A 21821-nucleotide genomic window follows, 5' to 3' on the forward strand; every position below is an offset into this window, starting at 1 on the left:
GGGGACCGGGAACTACTGTCGTTTGTTGTGTCAAGGGCGATTGACCATTATTTCCAGTTATTTCAGGTGGGCACTTCGGTGTAGGGATATGTTTGGAGTTACCATGTTCCGGGAATGGGCTTCTGGGCGGGAAATATTGGGTGGGGCCTGTTGGGTAGGGGGGTTGGCTTGTTGCGATACCTATAGCGTCAGCCATGACCGGAAAGGGCTTCCTGGGGGAAGGGGAGCGGGACTGGTGAGTAGTAGCTTCTGGGCCGCGGTAGCCGTCGAAGGTTGGGAGAATAGGCGGAGGACGTCGGGGTTCTGTCGGAGTAACTATTACCGCCGCTGTTAGTGTTGTTGTTGTAGCGTACGGGACGGCTGAAGCTCTGGGGTTTGAAGTTCTGGCCCGTGGCAGGGTCCAGGCGGTTCATTTCCACGTCGCTCGGCGGGGACACTTCTTCGACACGGCGGGTTTTGGCCGAATCCCAGGTTGGCATTTGTGGGAGGGCGTCATCGTTGGACTTCGAACGGGGATGAACTGTGTCGAATTGGGCGAATTTGGCTGGAGTGGAATGGTGGGAGTCGTAGACGGGGGGCGAGGGGGGCCGCTGGTAGCCCGTAGAGTGACGTCGGTTTCGAGCATTGTAGGCGGAGGGCTCATCGGCGAACTTGGTGCGGTTGTGCGACTTGTCTCTGGAAGGGCAGCAGCAGCTACAGCATGCACAACATCCCTTGCAGCAGGTGTAGCCGCAGCAGGCGCAGGCGATTATACCCCAGATGACACCAATCAGGATGATGCTGCCAATGGCAATGCCGATGACGACGGGCCATCTGCGTCGATCGATTGATCATTAGTTCTATTTGTCCCACTCTTTTTCTTTTAGGGATTTGATTGAAAAGAAGCAGGAGATCGTACTTGCAGTAGGCCTTGGCCATGCAATTTTCCCACGTGGAGAATGTAGTTCTGAAATCTCGAGGCTGGAGGATTTCGTCCCGGCGGAAGGGGGTGAAGCCCATTTGGTCCATGATAGCCATGGCGATGGCTACACGGTCGAGGGAGCGTATTCCTTTGTGTATCTATGTATTAATCGAGCTTCTCGGAATGAATGTACGATGCAGATGATAGATCTCGCCGATATCAAACTGGAGAAACCATTGATCAATTGCTTTTGGCGCAGAGCGGTTGGTCGTCGAGATCCGGTGGAGAATCGACAGAGTACAAAACGACTTAAGGACGAGATATGCGGTCTAACGAGAGACGTGGAATATAATGAACGTTGTCGCAGTGAGATATGTCTGCTCATGAAAAGAAAGCGTGTGTGTCTATCGATCTATCTATAGACAAGAATAACATACTAAGCGGAAAGGCGCAGGACTCGTCATAGAGGCAGATAGCATTGGGTAATAAGTGGAGACTAGCGCTAGGATGAAGGAGGGTGAGCGCCCTATCGCCGGAATGTCAAAGAATGAATGGACTGAAGGCCAGAAGCAAGGTTGGATAAGAACAAAAACGAAAGGTAGAGAGACTGTAATGGGGATAAGTTAGAAGGGATATTTAAGTGAGGAAAAAAGGGTTGGCGGTCGTGTGGTGGTGATAACAGAGTGTGGCCAGACGGTGAGACGGGTGCAAAGCGAGATTGTAAGAACGCAGCCACAGCCAGCAATCACAAACCACCAGCGAATTTGACGGAGAGATACTGTGGAGACGAGAAGCACAAAATTGGAAAGCTGAAGTCCGAATCAACAACACAGCATCCCAAGAGGCGAAACGAAGGATTGTTTTGTTTCCTCGTTTCAGTTTCTGGGTCGAACACCTTGTAAATAAAGACCGAACCTTGGAACCGCGCCCGTCTAAGGGGTCCCAGGCACCGTGCCCCTGACCGCGGATGATTTTTGCCTTTCTGCCCTGTCAATTTGGGCCCGAGATCTTCGTCTTGACTGCGACCGTCGTCTTGCTTCCCCTCTTTTGCCATTTCCCTCCTAGCGCGTCCTTTACCTTGCTCAGTGACTCTCCATCGCCAAAAAAAAGGGCAGGTTATTGTCTGCAAGAGACCGTATCACTTCGTGGCAGTGCAGTTGTATAGGCCAGCCAGGGGACGTGCGCTGACGATGGAACGCTGAGCATTCAGCGGGGACTCCTCTGACTCTCTCAGTCCTCTCCGACAGGCCGTTACTACAGCGTATTACCAGCTCCAGACACTAAGCCGTGATAGCACTGCACAAGGAAAAGTACTTGACCGTTGCCCGTCGCCCCTCTGCTGACAGCTCCCTGACTCCGGCCTGATTGCGATCGCCATGCTGCATCCGCGCAGTTGGCGCAGTTGGGGGGAAGGGATATGTGTAAAAAAGCCCTTCCCTCACAGGGACTGCTTTAACTAACATGTAGGGGGTTACTGTGCCCAACCATGCCTGTACTCTGGAAGGCTCCGGTTAAAAACTGCCCCTATACTCTGTGGAGGAAGTGCCCCCTCCGAACCCAACTGTACTCAGCCTCACCCAACCTATCCCCACTGCTCTTGGCACATCCACTTATGATCGACGTCGCAGATCAGTGGTGGGGGGGACGTCACCGACGATGTTGCGAGCACCGGTACAGTCCTGCAGGCTGCACCAAGAGACTGTAGGGCAATAATGGACAAGCCCCTATTGTTTCAGCAATGGAATATCTCATCGACAATGCAGGGGCTCGCTCGTTCTCTCGCTTGCTTGTCAGGACCCTTCCATGCTCTCGATAAAAAGGTCCCGATGAGCAACCCTCCTCGCCCTAGCTGGCATTCCTGGTATTTCCGACTCTAGCGATGTCGTCCAACAACCCTTCAGCTTCAGTACATCTCCCCCTTGGAGTGATGGATGTCTGCTGTCCTGGGCGCGAACCTGCACATGCAGTATGCGTGGGCCACGGAACCAAACCGAAAGATGTGATGCAGGAGTAGTCATATACTACGTACGTGTATCAGGGCATCAGAGCAATCATGGCGTATGCGCATTGCGACCCGTCTAAACTTCCTTTGCGCTTTGGAAAGTTACTTTTTTCTTTCTCCCGAGTGCTTGATGTCGTAGGTAAGCCACAAGTAAATGGTAAAAGTATCCCCCGTAGTTATTAACTTATTTAGCACTTTCCAGATTTGAAATCTTGCTAACAATGTTTGGGTTCGGTGGTTTTTGTGGTATCACATTTTACATGTATACATATATACATATATATATATTCAAAAAAAAAAAAAAAAAAAAAAGGTGGGTTCTGCAGCCCTTCCATGCTCCTTACGACTTGAATTTACAGGATAATACAAAATAACAATGATAGTATAATAGTAATGATAATAATAATAACAATAGTAATAAATTAACCAGAAAAGTAAAATAAAACCAAGTAACTAAGTTCACAGGTTCAATTCAAATTTTAGTTTGTACTCCTCTCCCTCATTCAAATAAATCCATCCAATCCATCAATTGGCAGAAGGCCAAAAAGAAACAGGGAAAACATGATGTCATTCACGGTCATGCGACGAAATTAGCTGCCAGATGCTATAGTAATAATAACCTCCCAAGCCCCAAAGAATTAAACCAAACATAATTTTGTTCAAAACAGAAAAGGAGAAAAAAAGGGTGACAAATACAAAATACAGTACAAAGAAGGCAGAAGCGGTTAAGGAAAGGGGAAAAACATATTTTTAAAAAAAAAAAAAAAAAAAAAAAAAAAAAAAAAAAAACCCTAACTTGGGAAAAAAAAGGAGGGTATCATGTTTTCCACTTGTGTTCGACCCTTCTTCCACCTTTCTCAACCAAAAACTCATTATTTACTGCTGCAATTTTTTTTTCTTTCTCTTTCGCTGCATTCTATTCTCCATCCTACACCCCATGACTCACTTCACAGGCGCAGGAGGTGGTCCAGGCGGCGATGAATACACCCGCTCCCCAGCCCGATGGACATTCTGCGGCTGTTGCAGCTCGACGCCTTGTTCTTGCGGCGGCGGATATTGGTATGGTGGTTGCTGCGGCTGGCCGCCATAGTAAGTGGGCTTGGGGCCGTAGTAGCCAGAGTTTGGCGTGTATTGTGGCGGGGGTCCGTTGGGGGGTGGAGGCGGATACTGCTGCCGTTGTGGCCAGAATGTGTTCTGCGCGGCCCAGCCGGTGCCGCGGAACGGTTGCAGACCGCGACGGCGACGACGGCGCGAGGAAATGCAACTGTTTGTTGATAGTTAGCTTTTTGCCTTATATATATGTGTGTGTGTGTGTGTTTGGAGTTCATATGGAGGACGAACGCAAAGATGAAGAAGATGAAGAAAGCGCCGAAAACGAGGATTGCTAGCGCGACCCAACGGCCCCAGTCTCTCCAGGTTGTTCTGCAGTATTCGCGTCCGAACCGTTCATAGCAACTAATGGGGTTTGTGTTAGAATTTGAATTGTAATGATACTAGTATTCGATAGGTGTTATATGGTGGGGTTTGGAAGGGGAGTTAGTAAAGACTCACACATATCTACGGAGAAGAGGCATTTTGGCGATGGAACGCTCTCAGAGGAGGAGAGAGAGAGGTCCTTCTCTGAAAGGGACGATGAAGCGGAAGAGACTTGCTTGTTGTGTCCGATTGCTCAATAGATGTTGCTTGTTAGGTGGGACGAGACGGGAGCTTGTGATGAGTTGCTTGAGGAGGGAATGTGGCTGGCAGATTGTTTATAGGAGCTTCACTGGCAAAAGGTGATGGTGGTGATGGCCGTGGAAAGGTTCGCTTTATGACGATGGCCAGACACGGATGGAGCGTGGCTGAGCACGCCGAGCCGAGACCGGACCAATGTATTTCCGGTGGCCCGCATTGAGCGTTGGCGGGCAGTGACAACAACCCCATTCCATATTGGGCAACGCGCGAAACCTTCCGGGATCATGGCAAGCGCCGAACGCCTTCCCAGCCAATGAAAATGCCGAAGCTCTCAGACATGGTGACTAATCCTCGATCAACGCTTAGCCACTCGCCAGCAAGCGCCAAGGCTGAAGTGCTCTGGCCTGGAATCTGCGCGTTAGTTAGCTACAGGAGGCTCAGCATTCATTCGTATCAGTTATCGTCTCGCTCTTTTGCCCGACTTGGGGAGGGCTTCGAAAGACGGAGTTGTCTTGCAGCGACTTATAACGGCCAAGATGGGAGTCAGGATCTGGGCTGATCCCGAAATATCCTTCCATCACCCGGATTTGAAGCTACCTAAAATAACGCTGATCAAATCTTATCTGTGGATTCCAATGCACCATCCAAGGTTCAGGGCGCCACTTGACCATGCAGAGATCACCATAAGTGTTGGCAACCCCACTACAATCATGGTGCAATCATGGTGTCTTTTTGGTGATAGAAAAGTAGTGGGGTTTGCCAATACTTATGGTCTAGCACAGTCCTCTGTGAAGAATTTGAGGATCACACCGACATTCAGGAAGGGAGGAAAGGTGGAAGGGAGGAAAGGTGGAAGGGAGGAAAGGTCAACTATGTATGTGATGTGTCGAGAATGGTGCATGTTGCTTGATGCGCACGCACAAGCTTTTTATCATAAATAACTACGGAGTACCATGATTTGATTACTGGTACTTACTTAGATGTACGGGCCATCAGATCAAACTGGCTGGCTAGGTTTAGGGAAGGGCCCCAAATCCCATAGGCCCAAGATGATTGATTCCATTCCACATTCCAGCCAAGGATGGAACTAACCTTTCCCTGCACTGCCAACGCATCACTTGGTCTGTGCTCGGCTGCTGGCGTAAACAAATGCTGTGGTTGCATCATATATATATTACACAGTGCATCGAAATAAAATTTTTAAGGTTGGGTTTTCGTTCTGCTCAGATGATGTTTGTGAAACTAGGTCCGTCTCTGGATATGAGATCGTGAGCTTATTTTTATCACTTTCGTTAACTACGACAATATATACCCTTCTCCAGAACAATTCATCGTTCGTCTTTGAGGAGTGTACCAGATTGAAAATACCAAGCTAATTACACAATTTTTTGCTAATAGGCAGTTGTTCCTTCTCCGTCCTTTTTTCCCAATGGTTCAGAGTGAGTAGCCGTCATATTATCCCCAGATGGATAGGAGGAAATGATGGGTCGAAAAAAAGGGAAATCTCGATGAAACTAATGATGAAACTGTCAATTACACATAGAGACGCAGAGAGCCAACAATCCGATGTTTGCAGTTAAATCTCACACCTCCCCATATACAGTCTCCTCCGACTCCCGTTCCTCCATTCCTATTCCTCCAATCCTCCCTGCACGAACGTGTCGCACCAACCACCTTTAAAATTTGCCTACCCAAACAGATAGAAATAAAGGACCCTAAATGCAAAAGCAGGAGAAAAAGTGGGGCAAAAACGACGAAAAAAAAAAAAAAGATGAAAAAAGATGAAAAGGAGAAAATGACCCTTTCACCCGCTTGCTTTACTGGAATGACAAAGCTTTAACATTAACATATCAATTAAAAACGATGACGAGAGACAATAATAAACGGCGACTAAATGAGAGAGAACGGGACATGGGAATAATTAATCCAAAACGTACCCTAAACGTTTTGGGATAGGAGGAGGATGCTAGAAAATAGAAAGGAGATTAGGGCAAAGCGTCACTATCGTCACAAACGGTCCGAAACGGAAAAAAGGGGGAAACGGAGTCAAGGAACAAACAGAGACAAAATGTATGGAGCCCCGGGACGGAAACGATGTATGGTAAGGAAAACGACGAGGGAGGGCGGCGTTCCGAGCATTTGGATGTTAAAGCCAAAACAACGGCGACAGAGCCATTCGATGAGATGGAAAAATTAAATAAATAACCGGTGTAGACTTGAAATCGGATGGAAGAAAAAGAAAGAAAGAAAAAGAAAAAGAAATGGCATGAGTGAGTGGATGTGCGGATGGGCGAGTGGCGGCGGTTTCATTTGCTTGATCGCGCGATTAACCAGTGGAGCACAGCATCGAGGTTCGTCTCCTCTTTGGCACTGATACCATAGCAGCTCACTTCACGATGCATGATGGACCTCAGATCCATGGTTTCAATCAATTCATCGACGGAAAGCCTGTTGGGGAGATCGGACTTATTGCCCAGGACCAACAGCGGGATTCCGTGGAGTGACCGTTTGCTTACAAGATCATGAAGCTCTTCCGTCGCTGTTGGCAGCTTCTCCTTATCAGCTGCGTCCACGACGTACCTGTTTTTTTGTTTATTGTTTTTTCAGGAAGGAGTCAATTCTATGTTTCTCGAAGATTCTTGACAACATCCGCCTTACTGAAAGAGGACGAGTAACTGCTGGGGAATTGGGATATTGAGAGGAACAGCACTCACAACAGTGCGTTAACACCCCGGCAATACCGTTCCCACATTGGCCTAAATCTTGGCTGGCCTCCAAGATCCCAACTATATACTCTTGTTAGAACGAGGCTGCACTAGGATGAAATGATGGAATTCCATCCAAGAGGTTTGATCAGGCTGACCATTTTAGTGTGACATGACCTTTCTGCACCCTCGCGGTGTTAAATCCGATAGTGGGAATAGAACTAACGGTGGTGTTAGTGGAAAGTATGGTAAATCTACAGGCAGACATCACCAGCCGCTCCCTTATACATACTCTACGGTGAATTCCCCACCCTGGCTCCCTTTCAGTTAGCACAGCACAATATAAAGCGATATAATATGAGGCTTTGTCAGTGCTGATAGGAAAATATTGCCTCACCGCTAAAACTCGCAACAATGACGACTTTCCGGCATTTTGCAATCCGATCATCGTCACATCCATTTCGGTTGCCCTGAATCACATACACAATTTGAGGATGGCAAATTAGTCTATCTTGCCAGGGAAATGTGATCATACAGCGATGGCCGGAATTTTACACCGCTGGATGGAATCTATTGCACGGGGATGCTCGAGGCGCAAACTAACCAAAACTTTCTGAGCAACCAGTCGTATATACTTTTGAAGAAGCCCGCCATCGTGAAGCTGCTAAGTGCGGATAGTCGTGATGTCCAATATTCAAGAGGTGGGCAGGCGTCCGTCAACCAGGGCGCAACGAGAAAGGTTTGGAGGTAAAAAATCCTGGCTCACAGTAATTTTGCGCAGTTTATGTGAGGGGCCGAGAAACGGGATGAGTAAAGGTAGTGCGTGAATATTATGGTGGTGTGTACAAAAATATGTGCACCCAGAAAATTAGTCGTGGGATGTGGCGTCTGTGAAGAAGGGTAAGAGACGGATCTGCGGGACGAGCACACAAATAATGACGAAAATACCTTCTTTTATTTTTGAGACAGAAGTGGAAGGTATAATCCCGCATCCAAGGCCGAAATGGAGGCGTATAGAAGCCCGGATGGCAGGCAGAAATCCAAAAGATAAATCAAACGTAAACCGCCACGCATTAAGGCACCCGAACAAACTATACGGCAAGCATGCAAAACCAGATCAAGAAAATGGATGCGATGGATACATAGAAAAAAGAACAGAAATAAAACCAATAAATGGTAGGGACAGCGACACCTAACACGCAGGAAAATCCGCTTTTCCAGCGACAATCCGTAGAGTCGCAAGGAGCTCGTACACCAGCAGGGGAAAGAGAGGGAGGAGGAAAAAGAGAGAGCTTCCTTTTTCCAGGCAATCAATTAACGGGTACAAAGTTTTTGGCACTTTTATGGCTGCATTCACCTCCGCGCGAAGTATGCCAGTGTACACATGACCGCAAGTGATGTTCTTGACGCCGAGTGCGAGGGTACGCTACCGGGATTCGCGGGCGGCGTTTTGACCTTAAGAATAGTCCCTGGTCCCTGTTACTGTTCCTTGCGTAGTAGGGTAATCAGATTGAAATGTGCAGTGTGCATCCGCCGGCGTAGCGCCCACCCACGCAGACATCAACCTGTGTTTGAGGATGAAGCAGTGACGGTGGAGAAACTAGTCTAGCGGGCGCTAAGTAGGCAGCTTGGGGGTAGAATATATTTATGCCTCCTGTTCACTGGCGCTGCTGTTGATCCTAGGAAATAACGGAGGTTATTGGTTGTCTTGGTGGTTGCCGAGAAGGTTGATGCATTTAATCATCATCGACCATACTGGTATTCTTCTTCATCGGTGGTGGTTGGTCGTAGATTGAGTTTGCGGCTGTTGGGGAATTCGTAGTGGTATCTTCACGTGATGATAGCTTAGTTCGTCGAAAAATTTTGCTCCGCAGAATCCCAAGGGAAAAAAAAAAAAAATGTAACGCAGTTTGGGAAGGCAATTCAACGGAGCAAAAGGAAAGCGAGAGTGCACTCAGTATTAGATGGTCTTTCCACTTCCTTCTATATTCTCAAATCTTGATTTCGCGTTGTTCCATCCATCATGGCGGCTTCACCCTAGCTATCAAAAAGTTTAACGGTTTCAATAGGAGGCGCATTTGAGCTCGCACATGTGTGCGCTGCTCCAACCTTTCCACGCCTCGGATATTTCCTTCTGCTTCAATTGCATTTGGTTTGGGTTTAGCGGTCTACCTACCCCGCCATGGCACCACCTACAGCTACGGAGTGGTCGATTGAGTACGACACTCTCCGGCGTGAACGGTTATTCCGGCATCCCCCCAAGGATCACACTGCATATCCGTCTCTCGCAGCATCCATCCGGCCTCATATCGATTCCTTCAATGCCCTATTCGATAATAACAAAATCTTAGAGGCTGCGCTAAAGGACATTGGCACCAAGTCATTTCTAGACGGAGATGCGGAAACACAGGAGCAGAAGCGGGTTAGGCTGGATGATGGGAGAAGGAGCCCCCGAAGAAACAAGCTCTCAGTGCGCATTACGGAACTGTTTCTTGAGAAAGCCATGCTTCCGGCATCAAACAAATTTAGCACACGGAACAGAGAAATTTACCCTTCTGAGTGTCGAGAGAGACATGCGACATATCGCGGCAGATTAAGAGCGCGATTAGAGTACAGGGTCAATAATGGCGAGTGGAAAGAATCCGTCAGAGAACTAGGCCAGGTCCCAATCATGTTAAGGGTGAGTTTGCAAAGCTAAGTTTCTAGAAGCATACTGTTGTTTCTGCCGTTTTCTTTTTCTTTTTCTAAATTGATATGAACAACTGAATTAAACTAATAAAATGGTGGTACAGTCCAATCGGTGCCACCTCGAAAAGTGTTCGCCGGAACAACTTGTCCAACGAAAGGAGGAATCTGAGGAACTTGGCGGCTATTTCATCGTAAATGGGAACGAGAAGCTCATTCGAATGCTGATTGTCGGAAGGCGGAATTTTCCCATGGCCATCATTCGTAGCTCCTTCACGAAACGCGGCCAGACATATACAAAATACGGTATTCAAATCCGTTCCGTTAGGGCTGATCAGACTTCCCAAACCAACGTTTTACATTACCTTAGCGATGGGAATGTGACATTCCGCTTTTCTTGGAGGAAAAACGAGTACCTTGTCCCAGTTGTGATGATATTGAAAGCACTCGTGGAAACGAATGATCGAGAAATTTTCGAACGGCTAGTTGGTCGTGAAGGGTCTGAGGGAATTAAAAACTCCTTTGTCACTGATCGGGTCGAGCTACTCCTACGGACGTACAAGGGATACAAGCTTTATGGAAGGGACGACACGAGAGCTTACCTTGGAGAGAAATTTCGGCCTGTTTTGGGAATGCCCGCAGACATACCGGATGACATGGTCGGCGCGGAATTCCTTCGAAAGGTCGTATTACCACACCTCGGTAACCAAAATGTGACCGAATCTCAAGACAATGATAAATTCAACATGATACTCTTCATGATCAGGAAGCTCTATACCCTGGTTGCAGGAGAATGCGCTCCAGATAACCCTGACGCTGTCTCGAATCAAGAAGTGCTACTTGGCGGTTCTTTGTATGGGATGCTTTTGAAGGAGCGTCTAGAGGAATGGCTGAGAGCCTTCGGTCCCATTGCGCGTGACTGGAGTTTCAGGAATCAAAATGCACGATTCTCAGATCCAAGGTTTGAGAAGGAGTTCCTCAGTAGAATTGTGTCCAGGACGAATGAAAACATTGGTGGCGCACTGGAATATTTCCTCTCTACTGGTAACCTCGTCAGCCCAACTGGTCTGGACCTACAACAACCATCTGGTTATACCGTTATAGCCGAAAAGATCAATTTCTACCGGTTTATCAGTCATTTCCGAATGATACACAGGGGAAGCTTTTTCGCGCAGCTCAAAACGACTACAGTTCGTAAGCTTCTCCCTGAGAGCTGGGGATTCCTTTGCCCAGTTCATACCCCTGACGGAAGTCCGTGCGGACTTCTAAACCATCTAGCCCATAAATGTGAAATCGCAACAAGTAATTTGGATGTCTCTGGTGTCCCTCAACTGATATCGGATCTCGGAGTGACCTATGAGTCTTCCGTGTCTCTGGATGAATGCGTGGTGGTCCAGCTGGATGGCCGGATTCTTGGTTACTGTTCCCCGAAGCAGGCTCGCATGATTTCTGACACACTCCGATATTGGAAGGTTGCGGGCAATAAAAGCCTCCCCGTGGAACTTGAAATCGGATATATTCCCAATTCGAATCGAGGGCAATATCCAGGTATCTATTTATTCTCCCAGTGTGCGAGGATGATGCGACCAGTCAGATATTTGCCGTTGGATAAGCTTGACTATGTTGGGCCGTTCGAGCAGCCGTTCATGGAAATTGCCTGCGTTCCGTCCGATATCATGTCCGGTATATCTACCCATGTGGAATTCGACCCTACCCACATCCTTTCGATTGTCGCCAACATGACTCCATTCTCCGACTTCAACCAATCTCCCCGTAATATGTACCAATGCCAAATGAGTAAGCAGGCCATGGGAACTCCCGGAGCATCGATAGAATACCGAACCGACAACAAACTTTACCGGCTACAAACTGGACAAACACCTGTTGTTCGAACCCCTCTCTATAATAGCTACGGACTCGACAACTTCCCTAACGGCATGAATGCTGTTGTGGCTGTGTTGTCATACACTGGCTATGATATGGACGATGCTATGATTATCAATAAATCGGCTCACGACAGAGGATTTGGGTGGGGAACAATTTACAAAACAAAAATTTACTCCCTCGATGACAAGGAATCTCGTGGTCGTGGAAAGGCGAGACGAGAGGTTAGCAAACTCTTTGGATTCGCACCGGGCAGTCTGATTAAAGGAGAATGGCGACATGCTCTGGACGAAGATGGCCTCCCCCACATCGGCGCTCGTGTGACAGAAGGCAGCATCGTTGCCGCATGGCATACAGTCCGCTTCGACCCAGTATCTAACTCCTACACCAACATTGACGGACAAACCCACCTACTCAAGTACAAAGACACGGAAGAGGGTTACATTGACAACGTGCGCATCCTTGGCTCCGAAACGGGTGGTGACCCTTGTCAAGCCATCAGTGTGAAATTCCGCGTCCCCCGAAAACCAGTCATTGGAGATAAATTTTCCTCCCGCCACGGACAGAAGGGTGTCTGTTCCCAGCTGTGGCCTGCGATCGACATGCCCTTCTCTGAAACAGGCATTCAGCCTGACATCATCATCAACCCGCACGCTTTCCCCTCCCGAATGACAATTGGTATGTTCATCGAGTCCCTGGCGGGCAAAGCTGGCGCTCTCCATGGTCTCGCGCAGGACTCCACCCCATTCCGATTCTCGGAGGAACACACTGCCAGTGACTTCTTCGGAGAACAGCTCCGCAAAGCCGGATACAACTTCCACGGCAACGAACCTATGTATTCCGGCATCACAGGCCGTGAATTTGCCGCAGACATCTACCTAGGCGTTGTCTACTATCAGCGACTCAGACACATGGTCAACGACAAATTCCAGGTGCGGACGACGGGTCCCGTGAATGCATTGACGGGACAGCCCGTCAAGGGCCGTGCGAAAGGTGGTGGTATCCGTGTCGGAGAGATGGAGCGTGATTCACTTCTCGCCCACGGCGCCGCTTTCCTCCTGCAAGACCGGCTGATGAACTGCTCGGACACCACCCGCTCGTGGATCTGTAGGACTTGCGGCTCATTCCTGTCGACTCAGGTTGTTGTTTCTAAGTTCATGGCGCCAAGTAAAAACCCTGCCATGGCCGCTGTTGCGAAGTCGTCATCTGGGCTTGGACGGCCGGGTGGTGCTATGGGCGCTTTAGATGGCGGTGCAGGGGTTGTGCGCTGTCGTCGCTGTGCGAAGGAAGCGGTCTTTGACGACCCCCGAGCTGAGGTATGGGAAGATGGAGAGGGGAGGAGGTTTGTTGGTGGAGATGACACGACGGTTGTTGCTGTGCCAGGCGTGTTGAAGTATTTGGATGTTGAGTTGGCGACTATGGGCGTCAAGATGACATTCAAGGTCAATAATTGAGTTGAAAGTTGACGGAAGGGTTTGGATAGTCTAAGAAATAACAAAATTTTATATTTCTAACCACCTCTTCGCGCTCTTCAGATCTGGCGAAATTATATCTTGCTGCGTACGATGGCGCATATATTTAGTTGAAGTTTTCCAGAATATATCAATCTTCAGATAATTTTTCTCCATTTTCCTCCTTTTTATGCGCTTGCCGCACCGTTCCTCTTGATAACATGTTGGATGAATCAAAGTGGAACGGTAGAAAATAATTTAATAGGCCTGGGTTGTTATATACCGTCACTTTTCATCAGTCTTGCGGTATTTTCGGCGAATTAAAGACTTAGTTTTAGGTTCATTAGAACACATTTGCCAAAGGTTATGAGTTGTGGAGCAACCTCAAGCAACCTCAAGCTGGGACGGGAAAAGATGAAAGAAGAACAAGTTGCCGAATTCTGCCGAACTTTATTTTCTAGCAAACTAAATGTAACACAAATGGTAGAAGCAAAGGGAGCAAGAGCTCAATCTCATTAAAATAAAAAGGAGAAAGAGTCACCGAAAATATCGATGCGCATTTACTGAATCGACCCGGTAACATTCGAAAACTCATTCTTCTCCAACTTCGTCTTCCAGAATATCGGATTGGTATCGCTGAAACCATGCTTCTTCCATCCTTCCTCCTTGACATGGTACAGATTGATATAGCCACCGGAGTAAGCATCTCTGTGCGTCGCAGCAAGGATACTCCGGCTGCCCAGCTCCAACGCTTCTTCATCAGTTAAGTCATACCTGTATTCCGCATCTAGGACTCCGTATGCGAAGGTTTGGCCAGAGCCGACGCAGAAAAGGTTTCCAGCCAGTCGTGTTCCATCTGAATCGATGTAGTAGAGCGCGGGACCCTCTTGGGGAGTTACACCTGCGCACATGGTGCCCATGCTTAGTCCCATCCCCTTGTAATTGTAGACGAGGTTGGCGAGGATTTTGGAGGCGGCAGCGACGGATATGCGCCGTTTGTGGCGGAGTTCGTGGAGGCGGCATTGCATGCCCAGATAGGCGAGCCAGTATTGACAGTCCTAAAGCACAAAATGCGGGTTGTTAGTTGTTCCTTTCCCCCTTGGATTAGATTGAGTTGTCCAGCACAGGAGCCGGCTGAACTATACAAGTAGAAACCAGTAACAACGGCAATGACGCGAATATGGGGCTGGGATGTAAAGAGCATGATAGTACATACAGCAGCACCACCAGCCATAGTCCCCAACAGACAGCTGTTGATTTCGATAACTTTCTTCACGGTCTGGCTGGCGATCCAATTGCCCGCCGTAGCTCTGGAATCCGTTGCCACGATGATCCCTCCTTGAAATCTGAAAGCGAGAGTAGTGGTGCCATGAGCAATTTTAATGGGGCAATCTGGGTTGCTATGGTCGTCGGTAACGGCTCGAAGGAAGACAGCAGGCTAGATATATGGAGAAAGGAGTTGTCAAAAGCGGATCTCCAAAATATGAACAGCTGAAGACAGGAGGCAAATTCTCCTAAAACGTCACCGAGACTTACTTTATCGACTGGAGGAAGGGCGAATTTTAGAGATAGAGGCGGTAATGTCTCTGTAAGCTCTTGCTCTTCATCATGGGAGTAGCCTTCGTGCTGGAACTTCGGCCGGGAGTATTGGGCGACGAGGGTGTCCATGACGGGCAGACAGTAAGGGGTTCTAAATAAAGGAGCAACACAGAAATGAGAAGGAGAGAAGGAGAGAAGAAAGAAGAAAGAAGAGATAATTAGTATACAGGTATCTAGAGTTGTGGTAGTTGAGTGTTGGAGCTTTGTTGAGCTTTGAGATGAGGTTGCTCGCCGTCGCGTCACAGCTGCCTGTATCACGTGATTTGTTGGTGACACCCGACCATTCGCAAACAAGCTTGTACAGTGTCACAGGTAGCACCTTAAACTCGGGGGTATGGCCGAGTGGTCTAAGGCGCTGCATTTAAGTTTTTCAGGAAACTCTGCAGTGAACGTGAGTTCGCGCGCGTTCGAACCGCGCTGCCCCCAATATCTAATATCTTTTTATTTCTTAATTCTCTCTCTTTTTCTTTCCTTCCTCCTGTTCTGTACGGTTGGTTGCCCTTTCTGCCACCCTGTTTTACCTTTGAGCGCTCGTGGCCTAACCCGCGTGAAGTATGCCATGACTTAAATGATCTGTGAAATTTCCCATTGGGACAATATTTACGGAGTACACTTCAACACCATTCTGTTAAGGATCCTGTCTCAAGTATCACTGGAGTATTAAGACTATTATACGTAACTACGAGAAGTTAGGATGAGTATTGAATAAAACATTGCATACGATGCCCACGCCAACGCGCCAGCAAAGAAAAAAAAAAAAAAAAAACACCAGCCAAATACACTTGTACCATTATGGGCCTAATCATATAGACTTCTCTCCCCCGAACCTTTCTTCAATTTTTGATCTCAGTCAATTACCTAGCTCATAATTCCGCCAGCACGCACACGGATATAAGTTACTAACCATGCTTTGATGAGCAAATGAAACGCAGAGCAAACGAGCCAAGTAGCTACCTGCTGGTTCTTCCAAATTCCCCATCTTCCCTCATCCTCCTATGCAGGGACAGGCTGAGCCATCGAAGATGAAGGATGGGCGTCCTTGTGATAAGAAGAAGATTCTTCCTCTTCATCGCCGTTAACATGGCTAACAGGCATTAAATTTGTTCCCATATTTGCTGCGGCAGAGTGGATTGGCTCGAGACTGGGCTCCCAGCCTCGTAGATCCTGCTCGGCATCATTAAGGACCTGGCGAGCCTGATCCATTTGTTCATAGGCACTCCGGGTATCTCCGGGAACGAGCGGGGTGTCATCTAGAATATTGAGAAGACGACGACCATGGCGGGCGAGAATGATTTGCTTCTCTGCCCTTTCGATGGTAGCGGCGAGATGGATGTCAAATGCTTCCTTGAGCTTTTGACGGGTCTATATCGTCGAAAAGACTTAATCAGTTGCTGCCAAGTAAATTGAGCAGCTTCCAAGGGGGGAAAAGGCGAGGGAATATCAGACTTCGATTGTGAAAACATACAACGTTCGTCAACTGGGCCTCAGCCACCAACATCTGTGCTTCTGCCCTCACCAGCTCCTGTTCCAAGGTCACTAGCTTGGCGTTATTTGGATCCTTCAACTTCAGCTTTTGGATATCGTCCACAACACGCGTTTTATAGTCCCTGGAAGGCTGCACCGAAGCCTCCGTATTGCGAATCTGCTTCAGCACATTCCGGTAGTCCTCCAAATTCTGCGCGTACAGATCTTCCTGCTCGCCCATTTCCGCAAGTAGCACGCCCATCTTGTCAGCTATGTCAGAAACTGCGAGATCGCCTGTGGATTCGCCCCAGTCAGATAGCTGCGAGGCGATGGAGACGCGGTCTCGTCCTGCATTCTCATAGGAGCCGATGGCATGGTTCTCGGCTTTGATAAGCTTGTAGAGCCTCCGGCATAGTTCGGGTTGCTGCGTGCCACGCAAGGTGGCCATGCTGAAACGGTGCTTGACAGGGCGATCCATGACCGTGCTTCTTTTGCTGCGAACAGAACTTGAGCGGTGCCTGTATGTGTGTTTTTTTTAACGTTTTGTCAGGCATATACAGCTTTTCCTATCACAAGGTCCTGATGTAAAGTAAACAAGAGTAGAGAGGGGGGAAGTTAAGTTTTTTTGCTCACATTTCAAGCGAAATATGTTATATAAGTCGTCTTGCTTCTTTGATTGTACCGAATACCACGTATGAGATGGTGAGAGATATATAGTTGGTTTTCTTCGTCCCGATCTGACCCCTTTTTCTCCGTGATATGTATTGTACTGGGAATAGAACGTAGTGCGAGGTGAAAGACGCTCTTTAGACCAGCAGATTGACCACTGTTAGTCACAGACTGCCAAATGGGATGGGGAAAGAACAAGTCATAGAGCAACACAACCGGTTTTTCCCCCTTCATGGCTGCTGCCCTTTGTGCTCTATATCGCCCCCCTCGTGATTACTTCTCGACGGCGGCAGAGTTCAATTGCATTGGCCGCTGACGTCACGAACAGATGCCACTCTAATGAAAGTTGATGCGGATAGAAGCATTTGGTTCTGGGTTAGCAAATAGCTAATTTGTTGCCAGTGCATTGTGTCATATGGCTGATGGGTTGCCAACTGGGGTATCGTGCGGGAAGCCCTAATTCGAATCTGGGTCACTAAACCATGGATTCCATGGCTTTAGTTTTTTGCCCTTGAATTACTGGTATGAATACATGCAAAGTTGTTCAATGGTTGGAAATTAGATTTTTTTTTTTGCCTAAAGAAGGGTGTTTTTGGATAACCGCCTGGTTCCGCTCCTTGGAAAAACTACCTTTATCACGTCACATCATGCAGATGGGAGTAGAAATAATACGAAAGCAACCCACTTACATTCACACAAAATCATAATATGATGCTAACCTGAATAAAAATGTAAAGAATGAAATTAAGTTACTCTACATAACATCTCTCCAGAAAAAAGAAGCAGATCCAAGTTCAATTTGGCTACCCCGTTCATCCACCTGTATCGATTGTCAAAGAAAGAACGCCCGTAACAAGTAGGAAACATTGGCCTCGAAACCGCCTCCTTAAAACAAGCATAAACAAGTATCCACCAATAACAGTGTATGCACTCTCAGTGCTAGAATCAGTCGAAATTGAAGCATCGCAATCTCCGTGCAGAAAACGCAACGTTTCCAGGCAATTTATATTCCATTTTCGGTATGGACTTCCAAAATTTGGCTTGTGTCGACATGTTGAATTCGAATCGGCGGAAGCAAAATGTAGAATGCGCTGGTCGTGTCCTTCGAGAAACGTCTATACCTGTCCTTCCAGTCGTTCAATTTAGTATCTCTGGGGGAAAAAAAGACCGGGCTATGTGTAGCGAGTACCAGGTAGCAAACAGTCCACTGTTCCTCAACGGCGCGGGAATAGGCACACCAGCTTCGACATCTCCAGCACCTCTAACCTCCTCAGAATAAACTAATACCCCGCATGGGTAGGAGCGTAATCCACAAACTCTCCCATTCGCTCCCATTTCCCCCTCCTATCCCCGATAGCGTAGGGTTATATCTCAGCCTTAACACACAACCCCAGCATATCCGAGGCTTCCAATCAACATACACACCTGCACCCCAAAATAGACGAAGGCCGGCACCTACACCTGTAGCTGGAATAGTATGGCAGTCTGCTCCGTGGTGGGCATCCGGGATAGATGGTGATCGGACGTGGACAAATTGGGTATATAGTACATTCGGTCAACGGCCGGCTGCATATGATCGGGATGCGGCGCTCACACAAAAGGGAAGAAATGGGGTAGACACGAATGCTCCGGGAGGGATTTGTGTAGTAATAGCAGTCGCAGGACTTAGGGCAAGATGTATGAGAGTGCCTCGGACAGGGTTTGGGCCTGGGTTTGGGGCAAGTGCAAGGGGGAGAGTGGGATTTGGAGGAGGAGCCTGAATTAGAGCTGGAGGAAGAGCTGGAGAAAGAGCTGGAAGAGCTGGAGCCTGAGCTTGAGCAGGAACAGGAGCGACAGGAACACATTGCGCCTGCGTTCCAGAGAGATAGGGTTCTCTGCTGTTTTAATGCTTAGCTTCACGGGTGATTTGCGACTTCAAGTACAGATTCGTCCGTCTGGGTTGCTTCTGAAGTTTGTAATAGGTCGCTGGCCGCTGTTGTAGCTTTGAACCTTGGTAAATGCATCAGTTTTAGCATTGAAAAATGGACGATAATATTCTTGCGAATTTATGATAAGTCCCAGCGCATCAGACTGGTCAGACCAAAGAATAAAGGAGAGGCATCATGAGAAGGTAGATAAAAGATAGAGGGTATCCTGAGTAATGTAATATATAGAACTCCAATAAACCTCACCTAGCACTCTTGAATCAAGCTAATATCGTCAATGCGTCATGATATTGTCGGTTATCAGCCAAGTAGAAACAACAGTATAGAGTTGTTTCACCCGTTTAGCCCCGGTCCCAGGGCTAGCAACCAAGAAAAAAAACCACCAAGTTCGCAGAAACAATCACCAAACTGGGCACGCAGTGTGTTCTTGAAGATTTCGTCTCAGGAAAATAATAAGTTATGATGTTCAAATAGGTAGTTAGTTAATGAGCGAGAAGAGGTGAAGAGGTAATGACAGGAGAAGTTATAGGATGTTGGGAGGGTGGAAAGGATCATAGCACGGTTCTTGTCCATGTGCTATGCCATTATATATGAAGAGAGAAACCCGCGTGCGCACTCCATTCATTCGTTTCACTCGAGGCTCCCACCGCCAGGACGCCTGCTTTGTTTGCTGAACATTATAGATGTTCTTATTATAGAGCTGTGGACGAAGTTGGTATCACATTGCTCACAAGCTGTAGGCAAGAGGTGTCCTCCTTCGTCCTTCGAGAATTTCACGGTAAGCAAAATAAGCACATGCCATGGGCAGCATGTCGCATCTCTTGCTACTTCATGATATCAGCATATCAATCAGTGATCGATCGGAGAGTTGTAAGTTTAAGCCCGGCCGCGGTAGAACGTCGTCTTGGTGCCCCTCCCCAGCCACACCACCCTTGTACCTTTTCGCTGGGCCGTGAGTATGTCACCCTGCCTTTGGCACCCCGTCATGTCCGTCCTGCAGGTCCCATCAAACCAGTGTGGACTCTGTTGCTATGACATAAAGGAGGGTGTGGCTGCGTCGTGATGACAACTGAGAGTAGTGGGTTGTGATGGGTGCATGCGGACAAGGCGGCGTTCGTGGGAGGTCACATGATACTTGTCACCAGGACGAGGTTGCGATGAGTTCTTGAGGCGGATGATATAAGAGTAAAGGAAATCAAAGTAATGGTATCTAAATTATAGGAACAGTAGATCAAAAGAGACCAGCGGGGAGCCTTTTTTTGTTTGAATAAAATGGTAGTTATGTGTGAAAGTAGGAATCCAAGATCTTCTACGGAGTACGGAGTATGCGAATCGCGCTTAAATCTGCCGCGCTGATGAATGCATCCTTATGACTGGCCGAATCCCATGCACCTATCACCAGACAGCCTATCATCATGGATCCACAGAATTATTCCAAAAAGCCCTGAGAGGGAACACGACGAGCAAGAGAAGCCGGAAAGTGCAGTAAAATAATACAGCAATGATGATATAAAAATGGAGGATAATGCAGATGGTTTATCAGGGCGAAGAAAATATCACCCACAGGGATAATAAAAATAATAAATAGGAGGAAAATAAAAAAAAAAAAAAGACCTAAACACCCTCTACCATCAACCTGTACTTCTGTTGCGGGAAAACACAAGGTATATCAAATAAATTACAAGGAAAAGAGAGAAAGAGAAACAAGAGATCAAGAAAAAGCAAAAGAAAATGGACGAAATACTCCACATTTCATTCTTCATACTCATACAAAACGAGCATAATCACAGTCCACAACCAGCTAACCCTTCCAATATTTAAATTTTGTTTAAAAAAAGGAAACAGAAAATAAAATCATGAAATCTCTTCATTCTCATTTTCATTGTCCTGCAACTGCTCACGCTCCGCCTCCGAAGCATGAAAAGCTTCCCCAAATGCAGAATTATCGAGGTCTCCCATTCCCAAGTCGTCATTTTGCTCACCGTACGCCGCCAACGCATCGGCAACGGAATCCAAATTGCTGAATTCAGCTGCATCGTCAAAATTACTTGTTTCTAGGGCGCTAGCTTCGCTCAGGTCGGTATTTGCGGCAGACTTTAGTCCTTGAAGCTCACTGACTGGTATGTCGGCTCCAGTTGCTGCTGTTACTGGTGCTGGAGCCGCTGCGCCTGTCAATTCTGTGCTCGTAGGGTGGTTGTAACCTCCTTCGATAGCGGAAACAACAGCGATACTAGCATCCTGTGGCGCCGCGCCCTCTTCCTTGCTGACGATCACCCATTCACCCGTTTGGTTTCCTGTGATGGTGGTGGCAGCAGCAGCATTTGCAAGCTCAACTCCACCCATTTCGACATCGCCACTACCATCTGGTTTGGAAGGCTCGGTGGGAAGTGGCAGCCCCGATGTCGACGGTGTTTGAAGGGTGGCGCCTGCTGGAAGAGCTGAAACCTTTCCAACTTCAGTCTGCTGGGTAGTTGGAGCAGCTACCGGGGTTGGCACCGGACCTGCTGAAGCAGCATGTGATGGTGACTGTTGTTGCTTGGAGTCAGCTGCTTGACGTAAGCTCATGCCCATGTCAATATCTCTGCGAGAAGAATCACTAGTAGTTTCAGGCGGCACCACTCTTTTCTGAAGACCTCCTTCCTCAACACAGGAAATTTCTGTGATGCGCACAATCGATTTCCCCAAAGCTTTCTGGAGGTTGTTGATGATATCATCAACCTTCGCCTTGGGGCGGTTGTCGGAATACTCAACCGGAGGCGACTCCTCCCTCGTAGAAGTGTCTAAATGTCCCTCGACTCTCCAGAACTCGTCGCCCACATCTTCTGGGTCAACGTAAGCATCACGGAGAGCTAGTTCAGCTTC

The 21821-nt window shown here is 47.8% G+C and overlaps 7 protein-coding genes and 1 non-coding gene across 8 annotated transcripts in view; 2 read left to right on the forward strand and 6 right to left on the reverse strand.

Moving 5' to 3' along the window:
* Positions 1–188: 188 nt before the first annotated feature.
* Positions 189–1955, reverse strand: HCAG_05906 (predicted protein; the record flags this gene model as incomplete). The annotated part of the gene is made up of 4 exons (XM_001538251.1): positions 189–813; positions 899–1059; positions 1339–1508; positions 1817–1955. The coding sequence occupies 4 exons, from the start codon at positions 1953–1955 to the stop codon at positions 189–191; spliced, it is 1095 nt and encodes a 364-aa protein (XP_001538301.1).
* A 1890-nt stretch (positions 1956–3845) lies between these two features.
* Positions 3846–4477, reverse strand: HCAG_05907 (predicted protein; the record flags this gene model as incomplete). The annotated part of the gene is made up of 3 exons (XM_001538252.1): positions 3846–4167; positions 4245–4358; positions 4455–4477. 3 exons carry the CDS (start codon positions 4475–4477, stop codon positions 3846–3848), a joined length of 459 nt encoding a protein of 152 aa, XP_001538302.1.
* Positions 4478–6883: 2406 nt separating this feature from the next.
* Positions 6884–7936, reverse strand: HCAG_05908 (conserved hypothetical protein; the record flags this gene model as incomplete). The annotated part of the gene is made up of 6 exons (XM_001538253.1): positions 6884–7157; positions 7292–7363; positions 7441–7503; positions 7575–7594; positions 7680–7752; positions 7887–7936. 6 exons carry the CDS (start codon positions 7934–7936, stop codon positions 6884–6886), a joined length of 552 nt encoding a protein of 183 aa, XP_001538303.1.
* A 1528-nt stretch (positions 7937–9464) lies between these two features.
* On the forward strand, positions 9465–13305 carry HCAG_05909 (DNA-directed RNA polymerase I polypeptide 2; the record flags this gene model as incomplete). Its single annotated transcript, XM_001538254.1, has 3 exons — positions 9465–9962; positions 10075–11161; positions 11246–13305. The coding sequence occupies 3 exons, from the start codon at positions 9465–9467 to the stop codon at positions 13303–13305; spliced, it is 3645 nt and encodes a 1214-aa protein (XP_001538304.1).
* Positions 13306–13862: 557 nt separating this feature from the next.
* HCAG_05910 (proteasome component PRE2 precursor) lies at positions 13863–14970 on the reverse strand (the record flags this gene model as incomplete). Its single annotated transcript, XM_001538255.1, has 3 exons — positions 13863–14360; positions 14519–14740; positions 14839–14970. The coding sequence occupies 3 exons, from the start codon at positions 14968–14970 to the stop codon at positions 13863–13865; spliced, it is 852 nt and encodes a 283-aa protein (XP_001538305.1).
* A 259-nt stretch (positions 14971–15229) lies between these two features.
* On the forward strand, positions 15230–15327 carry HCAG_09401. The gene has a single exon. It is a non-coding gene; the product is annotated as a tRNA-Leu (tRNA).
* A 567-nt stretch (positions 15328–15894) lies between these two features.
* Positions 15895–16843, reverse strand: HCAG_05911 (conserved hypothetical protein; the record flags this gene model as incomplete). The annotated part of the gene is made up of 2 exons (XM_001538256.1): positions 15895–16263; positions 16367–16843. The coding sequence occupies 2 exons, from the start codon at positions 16841–16843 to the stop codon at positions 15895–15897; spliced, it is 846 nt and encodes a 281-aa protein (XP_001538306.1).
* A 3747-nt stretch (positions 16844–20590) lies between these two features.
* Positions 20591–21821, reverse strand: part of HCAG_05912 (conserved hypothetical protein) — a gene marked incomplete at both ends in the record, with an annotated part of 2547 nt that continues 1316 nt past the window's right edge. The window contains 2 exons of the mRNA XM_001538257.1: positions 20591–20595; positions 20861–21781. Of these exons, the coding sequence (XP_001538307.1) occupies positions 20591–20595; positions 20861–21781 (926 nt within the window). The remainder of the gene's footprint in view (positions 20596–20860; positions 21782–21821) is intronic.

The sequence above is a fragment of the Histoplasma capsulatum genome, genomic scaffold, assembly GCF_000149585.1.
Source record: "Histoplasma capsulatum NAm1 scaffold_7 genomic scaffold, whole genome shotgun sequence".
NCBI lineage: Eukaryota > Fungi > Ascomycota > Eurotiomycetes > Onygenales > Ajellomycetaceae > Histoplasma > Histoplasma mississippiense.